Source organism: Scyliorhinus canicula, chromosome 10, assembly GCF_902713615.1.
Source record: "Scyliorhinus canicula chromosome 10, sScyCan1.1, whole genome shotgun sequence".
In the NCBI taxonomy this organism is placed as follows: domain Eukaryota; kingdom Metazoa; phylum Chordata; class Chondrichthyes; order Carcharhiniformes; family Scyliorhinidae; genus Scyliorhinus; species Scyliorhinus canicula.
Window position 1 is genome coordinate 83,857,521 of NC_052155.1, and position 14,325 is coordinate 83,871,845.

Here is a 14,325-nt window from a genome sequence, read left to right on the forward strand (position 1 = left end):
CTCACACACCCTGTCTGCTTCTCCCCAATCATCTTCTGGAGGCACCCCTCCAACTTAACCAACACCTTTGCTTAAAATCTTCGTATTCTGCGGAATCTGCATACATGAGCCACATTCTATTGGGTCCTTGTCCCAGGGCTCCTCCAGCCCTGCCCTCTCCTCCTCTCCACTACGGGAAACTTCAACTGTCCCAGAAACTCCCTCGTGTCTGATTTATCTTCCGGAGGCTCCGACCTATACAACTCCTCAAAAACTTACTCACCTGCTCTGGTGCAAACCATCTCCCCCGTCCTATCCTGAACCCGAACAATTCACGGCCACCTGCCAGTCTAGTTGGCCCGCCAACTAGCGACTGGCCCTTTCCTCATACTCAGATACAACCCCTTTCGCCTGCCTCAGCTACCGAATCGCCTTTCCTGTGGACAACAAGTCAAACCTAGCCTGCAGCTCCTCACCAGAGGCTCCAAGTTTGTATCCTCCGCATGCCTTCCATCCACTTCCAAAACTTCCTTGATCAACCGTTTCCGCTCCTCTCTTACTTCCCTATACACCTGCGCCTTGAACGAGATAACCTCACCCTCACTACTGCCTTCAACGCTTCCCACACCACCAACAATGGCACCTCTCCCAAGATAATCTGAAACCCAACATAATCTTCAATTACCCTGCCCATTTTGGTGCCAACGTTTGAGTCTGCCAAAACTCCCACACTCAGGCTGGCCTCTGTGCCGGCCCCTTCTCCAGGAGCATGCCCACCCAATGGGGAGAATGTTCCAAGATAACAATCGCTCAATGCTCTGCCTGCCTCACCCCACCAACAGCTCCCTTCCCATCATATAAAGATCTATTCTCGAATACACGTTGTGTACCGATGAGAAAAACAAATACTCCCTTTCCCCTCGGATGTAAGAATTTGCTCCCTGCAACCTCACCTGATCCTTCACCCTCAAATGAGTCTCCTGCACAACAGCTTCCAAACTCTTTAGCTGTAAGAAAACTCTCGCTCACTTCACTGCCACCCCTCTCCCCCTTCAGCCCCTGCACGTTCCACATCACCACCCAGACTAGGCGTCTCTCACCCCCTTCACCCCTCCTGTCAGTTATTATTACTCATCCAAGTCCTGCCACACGGGCAGGCCCTAGCCTACCCCCTAGTCGCCGCCATCCCCTTAATCTTCCCGCTTCGCAGAAATCCCCCCCACCACTTCCTCTCGAAACCACCTCTCCCATCCCCTCCACCATTCACACCTTCCAGGCCCATCGAAACCTGTTCATACAAGTTCCAACGATTTCAGCCCCTCACCCAATCTCACTCCCGTTCACCAGCAAATTTACGTTTGCTAGCACGATGGTCCCTGCACAGCTGCCTCCCCCACACCAAAAAAACCCACCAAAATCAATGCCCCTCCACACCCAACCCTTCCAAACTCCCCAGCACAATCCAGTATCCTAAACCCCTAATCCCAAAAAACCCTACAGATTCCCACCAACATCCCCAAACTATCCCAACTCAAACACCCCTTACACAAAAGCATAAAGATAAACACCAATAATGAGAAAGAACAACAGGCTGGATTCTCCTCCCCGCCACATTTCTGTTTCACCCCACCATCGGGATGTTCCGTCGGGAAACCCCCGGACTGCCGACAAAATGTAACATCCCACCGGCGGAAATTCCAGCCCAACATAATAGAAAAGCAGAACAAAAACCGTCAAGACCCAAACTCAGTCCAGTCCCAAGCCTTCTGTCTTCACGCCTCAGCCTTGAAATAATAGTCTCTGCCGGTTAGACCACATCAAACCGCACGTTGAGTTGTACAACACCGCCTTCTCACTCCCAAAGGCCGCCTGTCTCCTTGTCAGCTCCGTCTTGAGATCCTGGTATACACGTTTATCACTCCATTCCCACATCACCACTAATTTCGCCTTCGCCCATCTCAGCACCTTCTCCTTCATCTGATAACTGTGGAAACAGACAATCACAGCTATGGGCGGCTCATTCATCTTTGGTTTCGGCCGGAGTGACCGGTGGGCCCTATCCAATTCACAGGGGGCAGGTATCTCCCTCTCCCCATCAGCTTGGCAAACATCTCCGCAAAGTACTCTGTAGGCCTCCGGCCCTCCAGCCCCTCCGGCAAACCCACGATCCTCTAGTTCTGCCTGTGACCCAACAGGTCTCCTGTGGATGGTCTCCCCTGAAATGATAGAAATCCCCCGCTGACTTGACTTGATGCCCCATCTTTTTCCTGGTCCTTTGACTCCGGTCCAGTCCTGAGGACTGTCTCTGGTTCTCTGCTGTACTTGTTGGTCCTGATGCCCCTACTTGGTTAACCTCCCCTTCAGCCACGTTTTGGAGCTCAGTGGCACCTTTTCCGGCTTATTCCATCACTAACTATCCCGATCACTTTTTCCAATGTTGTAGTGGTTTCAGGCAGGAGCATCTTCTGGATATTAATGGATCTAAAAACCAGCTGGTTGCACAATATGTCACTAAGTGTAGTCCCGAACACTCAGTGCTCAGCAAGATGGCGAAGCCTAGCTATAACAGAGGAGACAGGGCAGCATGGTAGCATGGTGGTTAGCATAAATGCTTCACAGCTCCAGGGTCCCAGGTTCGATTCCCGGCTGGGTCACTGTCTGTGTGGAGTCTGCACGTCCTCCCCGTGTGTGCGTGGGTTTCCTCCGGGTGCTCCGGTTTCCTCCCACAGTCCAAAGATGTGCGGGTTAGGTGGATTGGCCATGATAAATTGCCCGTAGTGTCCTAATAGTAAGGTTAAGGGGGGGAGTTGTTGGGTTACGGGTATAGGGTGGATACGTGGGTTTGAGTAGGGTGATCATGGCTCGGCACAACATCGAGGGCCGAAGGGCCTGTTCTGTGCTATAATGTTCTATGTAATGTTCTATGAGACAGACTCTTCAATAAGTAGTCAACAAAGGCATTTATTGATGAAAGGCAAGGGCAGTTAAATAACAGACACAGAACACTATGTGACACTTCAGCTCCAGAGTCCACACTGCTTGGAATCCTGTTCCCAAGGCCTTGCACAAACTCCCTGATGGCTGGGATTCACCCACTCCTGCACGATTGGCCCTGAGGTGGTTTGTGGAGCACACCCCCTTAAAGGGGCTGTGCTACTATATGCTCAATTAGCTACTATCACAGCATCCTCTTGATCTTAATGCTAAAATAAAAGTCACCCAGTTCACCTTGATGGGTGAGGAGCTGCGAAGGGTGGTGGAGTAATAGAGGGCTGAAAGCAAAAGTGGTGCACCTGGAGAACAGCCCTGAACTGTAGCACAGTGGTTAACACTGCTGCTTCACAGCACCAGGGACTCAGGTTTGGGTCACTGTCTGTGCGGAGTCTGCACGTTCTCCCCATATCTGCGTAGGTTTCCTCCATGTGCTCCAGTTTCCTCCCACAAGCACAGAAAGGTGAATTGGATATTCTGAATTCTCCCTCAGTGTACCTGAACAGGCGCCGGGGTGTGGCGACTAGGAGATTTTCACAGTAACTTCATTGCAGTGCTAATGTTAGCCTACTTGTGACACTAATAAAAATTATTACTTTTACGCCTCGCGATCCTTCCAGGGCTCGAACGGGCATCTCACAGGCTGTCACGAAGGCCCTGTTTTCCCGGGAAGAAAACTATATTGACTTTGACATGGACCAAGCCCAACAAGATGCCCGGACAGCAGGATTCCCTGCCATCGCCGGGATGTCCCAGGTTCAGGGTTTGCTTTGCGCGTACCAGGCCAGCTGGGAGTACCCCACATTAAGAGGAAGGGATTCCACTCCCTGAATATCCAGATCGTGCATGACCACCACATGCAGATTATGCATATGAAAACACGCTTCCCAGGGAGTGTGCACAACAGATACATCCTGGGGCAGTCAGGCATCCCCAACCTCTTCGTGGACCACCCCAGGGTAGCCGGTTGGCTCTTGGGGAACAAGGGGTATCCGCTGAGGACGTGGTTAATGACCAATATAACGAGACCCATGTGTGCATCGGACTGCTCAAAATGCGGTTCCAATGCCTCGACACTCTGGTGGTGCCCTGCAATACACCTCCTGGTCGCCCATTTTGTGGTGGCCTGTTTTGTCCTCCACAACCTGGCACAGCAGCAGGGCGACATGTTGGAGGTGGGAAATGACATGTCCTCCTTGGAGGTAGCCACAAGGAGGAGGGGGACGTGGAAAAGAGGAGGCGTCGGACCAGCAGGGGCTGGAGGACGATTGCGGCGGGGGCCGGAAGACCAGCCGAAGGCTGCAGGACAGGGAGCAGTGGCAAGTGTCCGGAAAGCCCGAAGGGTCTGGAGGCCCTCGTACACGCCCGCTTCATATAGGACGTGGTCTGGTCCGGCATCGGCGAGATAGGCCAAGAGTTCGGAGATCCGCCAGCATTGTGGAAGAAAGTGACAGAGACGTCATACCTGCTGTGGTGAAGGGTTTTTAATGTTTCACAAATGTCCAACCATGCCCCACTCTCCCAGATGGTGCCGTTCCACTTTCCCCACCCTCCCTTAACCCCTACCTACACCATCCCTTTCCTCGCTGTCCTCAGTGATCCTCGGTGTGCTTAGCTTTCCTTGCAATACTGCTACATCTAGGTGAATCCCCAGGATGCACATCAGAGGTGAAGGCAGCCAGCTGCTTATCACATCCTGTGGCCCTCAAAGCCTCAATGCCTCTGGTGGGTATCCACTGGGGCCAGAGAGCTCTCGCGCACATGTCGGCTGCACATGCACAGCCGTGCCACTCTGTCCTGACTGCAAGATGCGGCGTTGTCAGAGGGGTAGAACTCGGGGGAGCTGGTGGCCACTTCCCCACACCGGGTTAACACACGGCGCTCCCTCCACCCGGTTGGTGCCCTTAGGAACCCAGGGTTCACCTCGAAACGATGTGGCAGCTCGTTTGAGCCCCAGCTGCCCCTGTGTAATCTGGCTCTGTCAATCATGCCGGATCCCCAATGTCTGCATCATGGTGTCATGCCCTCAGTGATGCTCCTCAGTGATTGGGCCATGCTCTGCAGTAACTCGGCAACGCCTACCTGCAACTGGGACAAACTCCGCAGCGCCCTGGCCATCCCCATTTGAGAGCGAGCCATGTCCCACAGTGCCTCATCAAGCCTGGTACTGGGTCATGGTCCCTGCGAGTCGGGCATTCTGCCTAGACCCTTGGCCATGGCCGTTACCAACTGCGCCACGTTTTGGACACCTCCACTAATGCTGCTGACGTCGTGCACCAGGCTCTCCACTGTGGTCGCCAGCCTAGCAGTTTTGGCCTTGCTGCAATGCATTGCCGGCGATATCTCCTGTGCTCCTAGCCTCTGTGATTCCTCCAATTGGCTATGGATCTGCTGGAGTATTGCTGACATTTCCCTCAGAATGTCCCAGCCACCCCCTGAGGTCTCCATCAGTTCGGGTAGCCTGGTCCATGGGCTCAGCATCTGACTGGGACCCAGCTGGGACCTGGGATCCAGCATCCCTCCGATTGCTGTCTTGCTTGGGCATTACTGCCTCCACTTGATGTGCATCAACAACTTTGTAGTCCTCACCAGAATATGACGCAGAAGCCTCACCATTAACATTGCCCACCAAGATTTGCGTCTCTGTGCTGGTGGAGGATGGGGATGACAGCTGTGATGCATCTATTGTGGAATCCTCGGAGCTCTTCTCCGAAGTGGTCTCATGGGAGGCAGGGATGGGCCGGCGCAGACGGCTGGAGGACCTGCGGGAGAATGAACATGTGGTCAGTGGGAGGGATGGATCAGTCCGTATGGCATTGACAACTCACGTGTCACAGGTCCTCAGGGTGGGGCCAGGTGGTACCTCAGCTCTGCAGTGTGCGTCAACATCTGCGTTGGTGACCGCTCTGTTCCGCTCTGTCCTCAGCCATCCCCGTATTCTACAGGGCCCGTTCCACGAAGGTCGTGAGGATCCTTATGTATGGCACCCCTCCAACAGTCTGGGCCCTCTTCCAGCGATTGTGGGAAAGCATCTCCTGCAGAGAAACAGTGAAGGGGATGCTGCGTGGTGTCAACTCACCCATGCGGCCCAGTGTAGGGCATGGACCTACTTGCGGCACTGGTGGCCAGTCCACCTGGTCATGCTTCCCGAGCTGACTGCTGCTGCCACTTCGTCTCAGGCGGCACTGACTGCCCTGTAGCTCACCCACCTCGGACCCTCAGGAGAAGAGGACATGCCTCCTGCTGGTTGGGGTTGGCTGCACAAGTGCTGTTTAAGTGCTTCTTGACCTTGTTAACGGGAGGCTGGCGAGCGCGGTCCCAGTGAATCAGCTGGGAGCGTTCATTTATGGCATGAAGCCCATGGGGCCTCCTTAAGCGGACCAATTAACCTTGTTGCTGACCTCGCCGGGTCAAGCGCCTGGAAGCTCGCGGCAGTTGCCGCTCACTAGCACACTTAGAAATCTTTCTGGAGAATAATAATAATCTTTATTAGTGTCACAAGTAGGTTTACATTAACACTGCAATGAAGTTACTGTGAAAATCCCCTAGTCACCACACTCCGGCGCCTGTTCGGGTACACTGAGGGAGAATTCAGAATTTGCAAATTACCTCACAGCAAGTCTTTTGGGACTTGTGGGAGGAGACTGGAGCACCCGGATAACCACGCAAACAGTGACCCAAGCCAAGAATCGAACCTGGGACCCTGGGTGCTGTGAAACAACTGCTAACCACTGTGCTCCCATGTCGCCCAGTCGCGCCCTCTGTCTCATTCTCTCTTGCTCTTTTATTTGCTGGCTCCGTTCTCGCTCTTTCCTTTGTTCTTTTATATTTTGGTTCCACTCTTGCTGTTTCTTGCATCGCTATTGCTCCTGGCTCTCTTTGGATTCTCACTTTTACTTGTTTTTGTTTTATCTTCCCGGCTTCGCTCTTTCCTGTGTTCTTTTAACTCCCAGCTCCGCTCTCAGTCTCACTCTTTCTTACGTTCTTTTATCTCCCAGCTCTGCTCTCACTCTTGCAAATTCCACTACTTCTCGAACAAATTGTCTCACAGGCCGCAGTCAGAACCATGATGGGCTGCATGTTGTCCACCACTGGGCTAATCCATGTTCGGTGGCAAATCATTTTGCACACAAGGGGATTATCAAAATATCTGAGAGCAGATTACCACTTTGGAAATATAGAGATGAATTCAGTCAAAATAGGAACAAAAATACTTTATTATCACCAATGAAAATAAAAAGATAAAATTGGAGCAAGACTTCTATCTACTTGCTGGTAAGTAAGCATCTATGTGTTATGCAACTTTTAAAACTTAAATTAATTGAATTCTACACTCCATGCAATGAGCTCTTTTCTTTAATTTTTGCCATTGACAAAGGCAGAATGTCACAAATAGGTTCAACCCAGTTGCAAAGTTGTAATCTAAAATTAGAAATATTGCTCAGCCGGGTTTTATCTTAATCATAGTCAAATTTTTGATGCACCACAATCATTCAGCCAAACTTTTGGAATATAAATGATTTTAGCATTAATCTACTGAAACCAAAATGTTCTGAGGTTAGCATATTGTATCAGTCACTAACCTTCAATTGATCTTCCTGATCGGCCACTGTCTTTGTCAACATCAACAGCTTTGCTCTCACTGCATTTTGACTCCTCTCCACTAGGGTGCGCTGTTTCCTTATGGCGTTGAGCTTGCCATTATTAAGTTTGAAGGCTTCTTGCAATTGCCGGATATCCTTCTTGACTTTATTTCTTTCCTTCCGACTTTAACAGATATACTTTCAATTAAAAAACATTTATATACTGATGATTGAATAAAAATCAGATTATTTCACAAACCTTCTTTTAATGTCATTGTTGAAGACTTCAATCTGCAATTCAATTTCGTTGTTTGTGTTCCCCAAGTGTGTAAGGGTGCGTAGTTTTTTGTTCAATTCTTGTCCTTGTTCTGATAATTCATAGTTTCCAGTTTGTGTCTACATAAACATAAAAGAGATTCACCTCAATCAGAAGTCACAGCAAAGCATAAGACCAGCAAGAAATCCATTAAGGAGTTACTCAATATCCATATAAAAGAGAATGAACATTTTTATAAAAGTAAGTTCCAATTCCTTATTTAGCACATTTCAAATTTTAATACTTAAAATAAGTTAATCAATTATCAATTTTCTTTTGAGGAAAATGCTGGCCAGCTTCACACTAATGGACTGTGCCAGAAGGGGTGAGGGATGGGTTGTAATACCGCTAATTACCAATTTTGACTTGTGATCAGAAGGAAACTAAGCATTTGATAATCTACTGGTGTGGGGAGAAAGTTATTAGTGAGAGAGTCATCACAGTCAGCTCTGGTGCACCTTTTGGAAATCAGCTTAGTTAATTTGTGGAGAACTGGAATCAGGTTATCATCTTAATCAGAGAATAATCAGTGACTAACAACAATTTATTTTAAGGAGACAAAAATAATGGAATAAAACATGAAAAAAGAAACACCAAGAATGATGTAAGTAGAAATAGGAAATTAGCTTAACTGTTTCTTTCCCAGTTAGGGAATAGTGCTGGAGAAACTAGATGCACTACTGGAAAAACTAGCAGGGGTTAGAAGTGTAAACTGATAAAGAAAAACTAAACATTGAAAGAAAATGTTGTAGAAGTAAATTTTTGCTTTTCCCCCCCATTCCACGCCAATTTTGTCAACTCTGAAGGCATTCAATGGAATAAGAACCATTTTATGGTTTAATGAGATTTTAAAATGAGGTCATTCATTTTACCAGGTTACAATAACTTGCATTTAATGTAATAAAATGTCCCAAGGCACCTCACAAGAGCATTATCAAATACATTTTTGAACCAAGTCACAAAAGTTGATAATAAGACAGATCAAGGTAGATATAAAGAATTTTCTTAAAAGGAAAGAGTGGCGGAGATACAGATATTATAGAAACATTGGAAGGGATAAAGACTTAGGCCATTCAACCTATTTCACCGTTCATGGTTGATCTGTATCTTAACTCCAGACACTAGTTGTGGTTCCATAACCCTCAGCACTCCTGACTAACAACAATCTATCAACCTCAGTTTTTATATTATAGTCTCAACAAATTTCAGGTTGCAGATTTCCACTACACTTTGTGCAAAAAAATTGCTTCTTGGCATTGTTCTTGATTGGCTTAGCCATTACGAACATGCCCCCTGATCTGGTCTCATCCATCAGATAAAACAGTGTCTCTCTATCCACACTATCAAATCCTTTAAGCATCCAAACAGAAGAGATGTAACTGATGTGTTTACATCAAAGTGAGGAGTGAACTAGCTTCCCTTTGTTCAACTACCTCGGTTGGTGACAACAAAAGTTAAGGTTTCTTTTTCACAAGGATATGTCTTTTCTAAATCAAAATATATATAACTGTTTATGCAGTGAGCAATAAGGAGCCAATCACTTTACTTGAGTTAAAGAAAGAACACATTTATTCGCACTAAATCTCAGGGAATAAAATTTTAAAAATGCAATGACACAAACACAGAGATCAGAAATAAGGGAAGTTAAGAGTTTAATAAAAAAGGTAGAAGAATACAATTAAGTGTCCTTATATTGTCCTTGAGGTGTACATTTCTAAATGTTGTGGCCGATTTGGATTAGCTGGTTTTGTGGATGCAGAAGATGCTGCAATTATGATGAAATCTTGCTTCACTGATGGATTTTTAGAACGTCTTAATACACTTGTTGCAGAAGAGAGCAGGCAGACGGTGCAGATTTTCAGCCTTGTTCCTCCACTGAAAACCTTCTTGACATTCTCTGTGTCACAATCTCTCTGTAGTGGCTGGCAGTCTTCCCCTGAATAATTCACCCTTTGCGCATTTACAAGTGGTTTTGAGTGGGTCTGACTCTGGTCGCCATTGTTTTAATGTCCAACATTGCTTCCCCCCCATTCCTCACCAGTTTTGTCTGCTCTGAACACATTTATTTCAATGAAATGAAAATCTATTGGATTTTACAATGGGCAGGTGTTCCATTTCATCCCATTGCATTTTAATTCTCTTCCTCCTCATACTGTGACAAGTTTTGATGAGTCTTTGATTTGGTTGTTTTTCGCTTCTTGGCATGCCATTTTTAAAGTTTGCTCTCCATCGTTTCAAATTGCGAAATTGCCAGTTAGTTAAAAATGAAAAGCCATGTTTTCAAAAATAAAGGGGCATTTCCTCATCTCCTGCATCGGAGGAGATGAAATGAGATTCAAGCCTCGATCTACCGATGTCGTTGTGCCCGGCTTGGGACTCGACGAGGCTGTTAAATCTTGAGTGAGGCCTCATTACATCTTAGAGATCTAATGAGATCTCGTGAGGCATCACAATCTGGATCCCACACACAATGGGCGGGTTAAAGATTTGCATATTCAAGTTTGCAAGCAGGCTCACTTGAATATGTTTGCACTGGATTTACCCAACCAACAGGATCTAACACTTGTGCCTCAAGTGAGCACCTTTAAGCACTGGTCTCTACTAATGGGGGCCTGTCCCAGGCAATCGAGGGCCCCTAGGTGGTCGGTTTCTGGCCAGGTGATACCCTAACATCCACTGATGCCACCCAGGTACCATGGCACTGCCAGCCTGGCCCCCAGCAGTGCCACATGGGCAATGCCAGAGTGCCCAGGTTGCACTTCTAGGTTGGCATGGATACTGCCAGCCTGAAGTGCCAAGGTGCCTGGGTGGCATTTTGCCTGTGTCAGTGATCAGGCCCAGGGATGCCACATTGATCCCGACACCCGGAACGTCCTGCCAATGCACATCCGGCTGCAGAAGGCTCCCTGGCTCAGGCACTGGTCCTCCCTGTGGCACTCACCCATCCTCTGGCTGTGGATATGTCCCTGGACCTGTGTTCTATCCCCTGGGTGTTCTGAAGTTGGCTTCTGCGTGAGTGGTGTTGCCTCCCGCAGTGTCGGGCATCACGGTCTGATTAGGATGCTAGGTAATGACTCCCATATGCTACATGGCCCGCTAACCCATGCAAATCCACTTGGGTTTTGTGGTGTTCACTTAACCAGTATTGCCAATTCCCTATTACCAATGGCCTTCAGCTTCATGGCCAGAGGCCTGGGCAGTTGACGAGGTTTATGGGTGGTCCGAGGGGAAGGCAGGCAGAGTCAAGGGTTGCCCCTGGAATGGATACACAATCCAGGGGCTGGCATGGTTGCCCCCCCCTGGTTGCCCCATCCCAGCGCCTTCCCCATTACCCTCCCATGGCAGCCCACCCTGTGGAGGGTCCTCCACACCCAGCCAAGTGTCCCCCCCTCCCCCACCGAGCACTGGGGCGGTACGCCCAGCATCCTGGGCTCTTTGCCTGTGAGCAAAGATGGTTACTCACCTCCTTGGCTTCCCACAGAAGCCCTTCCGCCAGGTTCACGATTTTCAAAAGGAGTACTGATCGGCGCCAGCGTGACCACTTGCTGGGGAGGCCACTGAATCATGGGAGGCCATTGGATATAGAGTGTCTCCCATTAATCGTATGGAAATAGTGCTTCGGTGGTAATAATTGGTTCCTCGCCTGCTGGGGCAAGATCCTGATTTTGCCTAGGCGAGCAGGTCGGTTGCATCGCAATCTGTTTGGCGCCTGGCGCAATTCTCGTTTTCGGCCTCTCCCGCTGTTCACTGACCTCGTTTCGCTCGAGCGAGAGTGCAACGGGTCTGGAGAATCTGGCCAATAATATATATCAAGGAAGCAAGGGTCCCAATACCAACCTGTGGGGATCTTCACCACAAACCTTCTTCCAGCCTGAAAAAAATCCATCAACCATACTCTGTCTCCTATTACTTAGCCAATTTGGTATCCATGTTGTTCCTATTTTGTTTCTTCCGCGAGCAAAAACTTCTCAAATCTGCTGTGTCTTTGGAAATCCGTGTACACCTGCACTCCTGAGCAGGGAGCCACACATGACTTGGGTTTAGAGGATTGCTGCAATTGTGATTTTCCCTTATTACCAATAGCCTTCAGCTTCACGGACCAGAGGCCTCGGCGGTCAGTGAGGGTTATGGGTGGTCGGAGGTGCAGGTGGATAGGGTCAAGGGTTGCCCCTGGAACAGATGCACACGATCCAGGGGTTGGAATGGTGGTGCCGCACGCGTTGTGGGATTCTTGAATTTTCTTTGAAAAGAAAACTAAAAATTAAGGTAATTTGATAGAAAACAGAAAATGCTGCAAATGAAACATCGAAATGAAAAAGACAGCCTGATGTTATATTTCTTATTCAATCATTAGAATGGGAAACAGTAGTCTTACTCTATCATTAATAGTTTTCCGAAGTTCGTTGCAAGATAGTGTCAAGACACTTATCACAGCTTGTTTTTCTGCATACTTAATTTTCAATTGCTTCACCTGCAAAAAAAATCAAAGATTACCAATATTAATCAAGCGTTCAGAACTCTTTCAGGGTAAAAATATTTAAACTGTTTGCTTTTGATTATTTTCTTAGGCAACTCATAAATTATTGGTAAATAGAACCATAGAATAATGGAACAAAAAGAGGTCACACAGCTTGTCGAGCTATGTTGGCACTATCCAATTCATCCCACTGCTCAACAACTCCTAACAGTGGTCAGGACCAGGGGCGCAACATGTACCGGGAAATAGAAAAGGCATGTCAGAAAGGCAAGGTCACGGTGATCATGGGGGACTTCAATATGCAGGTGGATTGGGCAAATAACGTAGCCAGTGGATCCAAAGAAAAGGAATTCATGGAATGCTTACAAGATGGCTTTTTGGAACAGCTTGTCATGGAGCCCACAAGGGAGCAGGCTATTCTGGACCGAGTGCTATGTAATGAACCAGACTTTATAAAAGATCTTAAAGTAAGGGAACACTTAGGAAGCAGTGATCATAATATGGTTGAGTTCAGTCTGCAGTTTGAAAGAGAGAAGGCAAAATCGGATGTAATGGTGTTACAGTTAAATAAAGGTAATTACGAGGGCATGAGAGAGGAACTGGCGAAAATCGACTGGAAGCAGACCCTAGTGGGGAAGACAGCAGAGCAAAAATGGCAGGAGTTTGTATGCATAATTGAGGACACTGTACAGAGGTTCATCCCCAAGAAAAGAAAGATTATCCGGGGAGGGATTAGACAGCCATGGCTGACAAAGGAGGTCAGGAAATGTATCAAAGAAAAAGAGAGATCCTATAAAGTGGCCAAAAGCACTGGGAAATCAGAAGATTGGGAAGGCTACAAAAACAAACAGAGGTTAACAAAGAGACAAATAAGGAAGGAGAGGATCAAATATGAAGGCAGGCTAGCCAGTAATATAAGAAATGATAGTAAAAGTTTCTTTCAATACATAAGAAACAAACGACAGGCCAAAGTAGACATTGGGCCAATTCAAACTGATTCCGGAAGGCTAGTGATGGGAGACGAGGAAATGGCTGGAGAACTTAATAAGTACTTTGCGTCTGTCTTCACAGTGGAAGACATGAGTAATATCCCAAAAATTATAGAGGGTCAGGGGGCTGAGTTGAGTATGGTTGCCATTACAAAAGAGATGGTGCTAAAAAAGCTAAAAGGTCTTAAAATTGACAAATCTCCTGGCTACATCCTAGAGTTCTAAGGGAGGTGGCTGAAGAAATAGCGGAAGCGTTGGTTGAGATCTTTCAAAAATCACTGGAGTCAGGGAAAGTCCTGAACGATTGGAAGATCGCTGTTGTAACCCCCTTGTTCAAGAAAGGATCAAGACAAAAGATGGAAAATTATAGGCCAATTAGCCTAACCTCGGTTGTTGGTAAAATTCTAGAATCGATCGTTAAGGATGAGATTTCTAAATTCTTGGAAGAGCAGGGTCGGATTAGAACAAGTCAACATGGATTTAGTAAGGGGAGGTCGTGCCTGACGAACCTGTTAGAATTCTTTGAGGAGGTGACAAGTAGGTTAGACCAGGGAAACCCAGTGGATGTGGTCTATCTGGATTTCCAAAAGGCCTTTGATAAGGTGCCACACAGGAGGCTGCTGAGTAAGGTGAGGGCCCATGGTGTTCGAGGTGAGCTACTGGCATGGGTTGAGGATTGGCTGTCTGACAGAAGGCAGAGAGTTGGGATAAAAGGTTCTTTTTCGGAATGGCAGCCGGTGACCAGCGGTGTCCCACAGGGTTCAGTGTTGGGGCCGCAGCTGTTCACCATATATATTAATGATCTGGATGAAGGGACTGGGGGCATTCTAGCGAAGTTTGCTGATGATACAAAGTTAGGTGGTCAGGCAGGTAGTGCTGAGGAAGTGGGGAGGCTGCAGAAGGATCTAGACAGTTTGGGAGAGTGGTGCAGGAAATGGCTGATGCAATTCAACGTGAGAAAATGTGAGGTCTTGCACTTTGGAAAAAAGA

The 14,325-nt window shown here is 47.7% G+C and overlaps 1 protein-coding gene across 6 annotated transcripts in view; it reads right to left on the reverse strand.

Moving 5' to 3' along the window:
• LOC119972486 (coiled-coil domain-containing protein 178) overlaps nt 1–14,325 on the reverse strand; it is a 479,785-nt gene that overhangs the window by 362,884 nt on the left and 102,576 nt on the right. For all 6 annotated transcript variants that reach the window (XM_038809253.1, XM_038809254.1, XM_038809255.1 and 3 more), the window contains 3 exons: nt 12,245–12,340; nt 7,813–7,949; nt 7,554–7,737 (listed from right to left, as the gene is read on the reverse strand). In XM_038809253.1, coding sequence (XP_038665181.1) covers nt 7,554–7,737; nt 7,813–7,949; nt 12,245–12,340 — 417 coding nt within the window. The remainder of the gene's footprint in view (nt 1–7,553; nt 7,738–7,812; nt 7,950–12,244; nt 12,341–14,325) is intronic.